Source organism: Acanthisitta chloris, unplaced genomic scaffold, assembly GCF_000695815.1.
Source record: "Acanthisitta chloris isolate BGI_N310 unplaced genomic scaffold, ASM69581v1 scaffold4538, whole genome shotgun sequence".
Taxonomy (NCBI): domain Eukaryota; kingdom Metazoa; phylum Chordata; class Aves; order Passeriformes; family Acanthisittidae; genus Acanthisitta; species Acanthisitta chloris.
Window position 1 is genome coordinate 60,822 of NW_008687442.1, and position 8,724 is coordinate 69,545.

Sequence of the window (8,724 nt, forward strand, 5' to 3'; positions counted from 1 at the left end):
AATAAAGAACATTTACTGAATGAAGTAGTCAACAAAAATTCTATAAGGTGAAAAAATAAAGCAGCAATGATAGATAGTTATGCTGGTAGATCCCAGGAGAAAACAACAGCCACCTATTTAAGCTTCTAAGTGGTTCAGGTCTAGCTGTAACAGCATTGCCTGACCATTCTCTAACTTAACAACTACCCAACAGCACATATCCAGGTTTGCATCCTGACCATACCTCATAGCTATCTCTTGCCAGCTCAGAGGAGCTGAACAGATTGAAACATACCCTTCTTGTGCAGCAACAGAAACCGTATGTGGTATAGTTCTCTAAACAAAATGGCAAGAAAATTATGTGGAAAATGGGAAACTGCTTATATTAAATTCATTTTGAGGCAGGACAAAGGTACTGGAAATTTTAACCCAAGCTACTAATAGTTAGAAACAACAAAACAGGAATTCATATAGTCTGAAATCACCTCTTTCTGCTAATGATAAAAATGTATGTTTCAACCTTCTGTTAAATTTGGAGTGTTTTTCCATGCTTGCTGTGATTTGCTTACTTTGTTTTTCCTCTTTTTCTTCAATGACTCATTTACCCAGTTCCTTACTTTGTCACAATTAAGTGTTACAGGAACTGCAATGGGATTGTTTTAAGATGTGATTCTACTAACATAGGTGTCAACCCTTCTGTTGGTGACCACTGCAAAATAAGCTTTCCCTGCTTCTTCCTAGAGTACACTGCTAAAATAAAGATGATGTTCTTACCTCCTCTGACTGTTCTCTCGTTTGTACAGGTGAAGATCTTCTTCCAACTGTAAGTCGATGGCAAGGAAAAGTCACTCCCGATACAGCTAGAGTCATCTACAAACAAAGCAATCAACATGGGTTAAACCCACAGTCTCAGTTGAAGGTGGGTTTTTTTTAAGGCTATTTTGAGATTCAAACTAAAGACTGCACTGCAGAAACTGAATTATTTAAACAAACAAAAAGGAGGCTGAAAAACAAAAATTATTCCTGACATAAAAATATTCAAGGGAACATCAACTGTTTTCCTGGTGTGTACACACAGAGTATCAAGACAAACTACATGGAACTGCAAACTCAAATTGCTTTGAATTGTTATTTTCTCCTAAAACTACTGAAGTTTGAAACATTACTTGTATGTGGCAACTTTTACAGTGCCATGCTTTGATGATGGAAATGTAAATTTTTTCTTGATAATCAAAAAGCAGATGATAAAGTGAGGATGGTAAGTACTGATACATCGAACTAAAATAGTTAAGTCACCTTTAAAAAATATTATTTTGAAAGAACAGTTTTCCAGCAGACTTTGCCATAGACACAATCACATTGGCAACTTAGAAAATACATTTCATCTCCTTCTTGGTCATTATAAATGTCAAGGGTGCATGACATATTTCTCATATGAACAAGGACACACAAACCAAACACTACTGGTCAAACTGCAGCCATCACATACAGGATAGATGCTCAGTAACCAGTGCCAACAGAAACAGCACTTTTGACTATTGTTGTATGCCTAAATCTCAATTTTTAAAAACTAACATGGCAACAAATGGAAAAAATCTAGAGTCATTTGAAAGACAAAATTATTAGATGCCTGCAAACGCACAACAGGAGTATGTGAACATCTGATCCTACACTGCTTTTAAAAATGCACTAATTTAATGACTAAAAAGGAGAGTTGACCACTGTCTGACCAGACCATCCTGTGCCACCCCTGCATTCTAAGCACCCTTCACACATTTTGTTATACAGCAGAGGTGTATGCCAAGCCCTCTGCCCTCGTCTGGAGACCACATCACTCCTAGTCAAAGGAAGTTGATGACCACAAGTAGAACCTTCAGAAGCACCTAAGCCCTATCTTGATAACACATGGACTGATTTTACAATGTCAATAGCAATGACTAAATATTTGATGTTGTACAATTCTTAGCAATGTGGAGCAAGATAGTTCTATCTGTATGCTTAAAATATTGTTTCCAGTGTTTCCCCCAGAAGACACAGAGAGAGAGCAGAAAAAGATTTACTAGATCCTATAAAACTTATGAGCATTTTTGCAAAGTGCAGAATGAAAGACTTACATTATATATTTCAGAAATAAAGCTTCCTCCTTAATTAGACTGTAAAAACATTAAGGAAAAAATACATTTCAATCATCCTCAACAAAAATCCAAGAATAAATCATAAGCCTTAAATTTCATTGACTGCCACGAGCACTGAAAATACCCCATTTATTTTTTACACATAATTCAGAATGACTTTATCACTTGTCTGCTAGAACTCCCAGAGATTTAATTTGCTGCAGGTTGAAGCAGGCTGATTAAGCAGGCTGGTTACCAAATGAATGTTAACCTGTCTGAACTAGCCTACTGTCACATTCTCATAGCAAGGTTAAACAGAAGTTTAGCTGTGCAAAAAGCCCAGCAATCGTCTCAAAGGAAGTGAGTTATAATACTCTGGAGCAAATGAAATATTAAAGACGACATACAGGTCAAGACCAATTACCTATGAAACTCCTGTGACAAGAGCATAAGAACTGCATTCTCCGTAATAATCCACCAGTTCAATTATTATTATTCTAAGCTTTTAACAATAAACAAACCCCAACTGTTATAAAACCTGTAGTTACCACACTATAAAAAATACTGGTAAAACACACACACACACACACACACACACACACACTAACCACACACAGACTACAGTTCCCTGTCTAACAGCATCAAATACCCTGACAGATGCCTGGAAAGGCTCCCAGTATCTTTTACATACACATTAAAGAGAGTGGTAAGATCAAGCAAGCAGTTATTGTGCTGCTTCATCACTTGGCCCAATCGCAGGGTGTTGCAATTCCAATTTGCAACCCTATATTATAGTGTCAAAGCGTCTCTCAAAGACAAGCTAACAGCAGAAGGGGTTCGACATCAGAGCATGTTTCATCCTACTCTCCAGACAGCTGCTGGAATGTTGGGGTTTTGTGCACATTTGTGTGAGAAATCACCCTCCCCTTTGGGATTCGGGGGTTTTTTTGAGAAGTTTTTTGCAAAGGGAAGGTTAGGAGAGATAGAAGCTCTGCCTTCATTTCAAAATAAACTAGTGGCATCGACAGAGTTCTAGAATAAAGTTATCGCCATTCTAAGAGAAGAGAGTCCTCTCACAAGAAAGGGTTTGCACCAGACAGTTTGACCTTTGTTTTGGAAATCATAAGAACACCAACAGTAAGCAAAAGATGACTTTCCAGGGAGCTGAGCCTGGTGCCATGGATAGCAAGCCTCAGCTCTTCCTAATATTTTGAACGCCGGCCAATTTACTGATGGGAGCACTTGCTCAACTGTCTCAGTGGCAAGAATCGCAGACCTCAGGCTGCTCTTGGAGGGGTTTTTCTTTCTAAATACTGCACCTACCTACTCCCAAACAGGGCTGCAGTACATCAGATACAGAAACCACTGTTTCAGCCACCTTCCCATGGGAATGGACAAAATCTTTACAGCAACTCCGTAACTGAAAACACTAGTTTGTAGCTTGAGCACCTGACTACACGTTCTCTAACTTATGAACTCATCTAATTGTGCAAAAATTCTAACGTCACTAACTTTTCAGAATTACTTCTTTTTTGCATTAAAATTTCCATTATGTGGGTCCCAGGGCTTGAATCTAAAGGCTTTCACACGCACACGAAGAGAGAGTGAAAGATGCATATGCAGGACTTGTGCACCGATGACAACCTAGATATAGGTTATGAAATAAATAATACATTACAGCAAATATAAATAAGGTTAGTCTATTTTTCTAGGCAGAGAATGTACACATGTGCAAATCAAATGGCCTCAAGAGATGAAAGGTGCATGAGGTGGGAAGGGAAACAGAATCAGAAATAGGCAAAATGACTTGCAAAAAGTAACTCTTGTCCAACACTGTGTATACACTGCTTGTGCTTGCTGAAAGTTTAAGTAGTCTCCTATTTGGCTTTCTATAGCTTTTTTTAAGGAGAAGGACAATAAAGTTGGAGACATCAAACATTCCAGGGAGAGTGGCAGCAGGAGAATCCTTTTAGGAGACAACAGATATATTGAATAGATTGCTACTGGTATGCAAAAAGGTATGACCTGGACTAAAAGTGTACAAAGGTTACTTGGAATAGATTTTAACTACTAAAATAAAGACTGCCACCAAATGTTACAATTTGGAGAGGAAAAAAACCTAGTCTGGTGCTCATTTGTGCTTTCCAACAGCAAGACACTGATTTTATTTGTAAATGCTCAGTGTAAGATAATTTGTATTTCAATTGCCAACATTAGTAATTGGGGGATAAAGTTAAGCAACATCTCTTCTGATCCAAACATGAAGGATTCTTCATCAAGAACCTTCCAGATTAACCCAGAAATATCTGCCAAACCTGGAATGAGACCAGGTGCTTTAAACAATAAATTAGTCTTCATGTTAGAAAATATCATTTTCATATAGAAATATCATTCAGAAATTTCTAAAAAGATGGGTTTTTTCCCCAATATTTCATGATACAAATATGCCTGCAGGAGGGAAAGAAATCATTGAGAGCATGTAATTCCAAAGTGCTGCCATCTCATGCTCAGAATAATAGGAAAAATTATAAATCCATAATCTCAGATTTGGAAACTTCTAGCAAGAGTTTGCTGGCAAAACTTAATTCCCAGTCTTTCAGAGTTCTGAAATTACCAAGGAAGCAGCAAATCCAATCTCTTATACTAGTCCAGAGATATTTAACCAAGATACCAAAGAGCTGAGAAATATAAACAGTAGTAGGAACATGAAGGAATGAGAGCAGCAAAGATCTCCAGCTGCAGATCTCACTCCACTGAGAAATGCAGATACAAAAATTAAAAGCTCAGTGTCCTGCATCAAGAAAGTAGTAATTGGACTAGACAAACTGGTCTTCCTCATGTTCAGCCTCACACTCATGGAGGAAAACACCGTCTCAAAAGATATGTGAATGGTAACTGCATCTAAGGAAGGAATTGAAGGCAAGCTCTAAAAGCTTTACAATGCCTTAGAGAATATAGCTGGACACACAAAGTGGCTATCTAAGGCAATAATCTGTAAAGAACTGGACCTTCTTCCTCATCCTCAATTACTGAGAGGTTGTGCTGTTCACAAGATACTTGTCATCAAGGGATCCTTTCTCTCTAAAAGCATCCTTTCCAACTCACCGGAGACATATTTTGCCATGGCAAAATAGTTTCTAATATCATTTTTTGGGCATACTCTAGAGTTCGCTTGCACTCAGAAATTCAAAGGTCAGACTATAAATCTTAGAAAGCATCAGAGAACACTAGATCCATAAGCAAAGGAGAAGATTCTATCAATGATGCCAGATTCCACTTGTTCACCCACAGCAAGTGAAGCAACAGGCATTATCTGACAATGGCAAACCTAAACAAACCCAAAAACCTTGCAGTGGGCAAACCTTCTGGATTTTTAATATATATTAAAAAGATCACAAAAAGAAGTACAATTTCTGTATAACCTGACTGCTATGAATCAGCTGAACTATTCAAGCAACTGCACTTCTAATACAGAATTACATTTGGCATTATCTGTTTCGAGAGAAAACTAAATGGGGAAATCTCACAGCGTGAGAGGTAAAGGAAAATAACCCATGTTCTCTGCCTTTAATACTCAGAGATAAGGTAAGCAAACAAGATTCTGGTGTACAAAATAAAAAGCATGTTTTCCAATACTTGACTCCTCTTCATAAATCTCCCATAAAAATCAGTCCTACTCAAGGTCAGCTTGTAGTATATCAGGCAAAAGGAAATCTTAATAACCTGCCCTCCAGTTCTAGCATCCTGTTAGCTAAAATTACAGTTCCAGCTTTCCAGCTGCACTCACAAGCACAGATAGATGAAGAAGCCACAGAAAGAAACCTTTCCAAAGATGTCACTGCATGTGTAATTGCCAAGGAGGTACATGCTTTTGACTCTATAATGCTGAACAGGTAGAATTAAAATTTACATATATTCAAATCTGGGTGTGGGTGAGTTTAGCACACAACATGCATCATATTTAGCCTTTTGGGTTTTATAGTCTAGAGCAGTTAAGGAACACTCAGGTTATCCAATCCCAAATCTTTCAAGCTGACACGTCTCATTTCTGTTTGCTGTCGCTCTCATAATCTGTTCAAGACTACAAAGTGCTCCACCCAGCACAGTGCCTCTCATCCATCTCTCTGCAGAGCACCACATCCAACTAATTCCAGAATTGTTCTGGGTATTGATATCAATTCTGGTGAAAACTAGCAATGCCTGTTGAGCAGGAGGAAAAAACAAAACCCACTGAGTATCTGTACTGAAGATAAATCTGCTGTTAGCAAGTCTCGTAATACAAGCTGGATAAACAACGTCCCCAGCTCAGTAACTGCAGTAGCTCTCTGTTATCTCAGTATTGGTTTGAGAACATTTTATGCCTTCATTGTCAGCACTGCACAATCAGCACGCTGCTTAAGAAGCAAGAGATGATTACCTCCAGGAAAATATGACAAAAAATATTATTACTCATCTTTTGGAATCAAATTTCAATAGAGATTATACAAACATCTTTCAACCCAATAAACTTTCTTTTGTCCTGAAAACAACAGCAACGTGAGCAACATCCAAAGTATTATTAAAAATACTTGAAGTCATTGTGAGTTAAAGTTATCTAATTAATTAAGAACAGAAGTTCATGCTAAATCTGAATAGCCCTTAAATCAGAGCTGTTGTAACAAGGGGAATTCCACCACAACTGCAAACTTGTAACCACCCTGGATAATTATTATTGCAGTATATACCAACTCTGAAATCTGGCAGACATTTGTGGCTGCTGTTTAGTACTTGGGTCATAACTAGCGTGTCAGTATTAGATACCTATGGTCTCACATTAGAAACAAGTATATCAACAAACAGGGAAATGACATCCCAAAATAACATCTATAAACCAGGAGATCATCAGCTGAACAAGAGCTCTTTCTAGAGGTTGCTTAGCAGGCTGCAGGACACACGTGGAGGTTTGTAGCACACATTCATCACACAAAACATTCTTAATCAGAAACGAACACACTGTTGCCTACAGACTGAAACCTAACCCTGGCTCAAATACTCCACGTGACAGCCCTTCCACTGTGCTCAAAATGCTTAGCTTTTCCATTTACTGGTTTACTCACTGATACACAGCTAATGTATAAAGAAACAAACATACCAAGTAGGTTTCATAACACGCCATGCTCAATTATTCAAAATAACCTGAGAGGTGCCCATAGCAAAACACTCAGTGACTGGCAGGTGTGAACCCTGTGAAAGTCTCACTTCCATATAATTTCATCCTTTCTCTTCTTGGGGTAATTACTATGATTTTTGTCTCCCCTCATCAGGTAAAAGAAGGGGTAAGGAGAGAGGGGTGAGGAAGGAGCATTATCAAGCACTTCAATTTTCATATTAAACTTACTATTCTGTAATGTGACCTTTTATTATAGCATAAGCTAATTCCCTGAGCTTGATAAATGTCAATGACACTACAGATGTCTGCACTTTCTTGAAGCTGGGGGAGGAAAAAAGTTGTATTTTGAACACTACTCTATGAAGTTTTGAGAAGGAACAAAAAATCTGAGAAGGAAGTTTTTCTATTATACTCTCTTTACACATGGTACCTCTGGCTGGGTTTGGATACAAGACATATCAAATGCTTTCACAGCCCAATTGCACCAACAGTAGACTAAGTAATAAACAAGATGAAACAATTCACCAGTTTCCTACATCTTGGCTGAATAGCATGGCTCTTGCAGGGGAGCCTTTCCCAATCTCCAGGTTCAGTCCATTCTCTAGCCTTTCAGCCCAGGTAGGTAACATTGTGATAAGCAAGAAATTCTCTCCCTTCTAAGCGGAGGCAGACTTCAGCATAGATGTCTGCAAGGCATATTCATCATGGCTAATCCCTTCTTTTCAATAGGCAGATCTCCAAAGAATTCAAACAAGTTCATTTCTCCCAGGCTGCCAAGATGTCATCTATCTCACCTCACTAGAGAAATTAAGTGTCCGGCTCAAAACGATTACCAGAATGTAATATGTAATTCTGTGCAGAATGGGAAATCTGAGAGAAATATTTTTCCATCAGGGCTAGATGAAGGCACAAAATCTATGTCTCCAACTTCAGGTCTTTAAGTCAGAATCTCAGAGTGATCTAGGGAACTACAGAGCAGTTCAACTTCACTTTGCTCCCCCAAAAGGTAGACAGAAACAAATTATAAACCAAACCATCTGGAACACCTAGAAAATAAGTTATTCTAGTTGTTGGTTATTAGTAGAGCAAGACTGGTCAGGTTTCTCCACAGCTGAGGCTGCTGCTGCTCTCAGCTCACTCACATTTCTATTCTTCTTTTGTAACCTATCCTTTTTGAGATTAAAGAAATGAACAAAACACAAAACAAGGAATATTTGTGCAGCTAATGTGGCATATAGGAAAAATCAAAGTGTAAAAGTCAGGGGGGAGAGGTAGAGCAAGTGAATAAAGTTCTGCTTCCACACTTGAAATATAAGAGTGGGAAGTTTTTCATTATATAAACACTTGAATAAGACACTGCTTTATAAATGCCTTCAGCACAGACCTTGCATATGAATATTGAAGCAGGGGCAATAAGAGAGCAGGAACTCTTTGGCAATTGTTTTGTGATTCTCCAGAGAAAATCACATGGCTCCACACTCT

At 38.3% G+C, this 8,724-nt stretch overlaps 1 protein-coding gene across 1 annotated transcript in view; it reads right to left on the minus strand.

Annotated features, from left to right (window-relative positions):
• The window catches only part of FAF1 (Fas (TNFRSF6) associated factor 1), a gene marked incomplete at its 5' end in the record, with an annotated part of 146,185 nt that overhangs the window by 56,092 nt on the left and 81,369 nt on the right, over nucleotides 1-8,724 (minus strand). Inside the window, one exon of the mRNA XM_009080580.1 lies at nucleotides 754-849. Within this exon, the coding sequence (XP_009078828.1) occupies nucleotides 754-849 (96 nt within the window). The remainder of the gene's footprint in view (nucleotides 1-753; nucleotides 850-8,724) is intronic.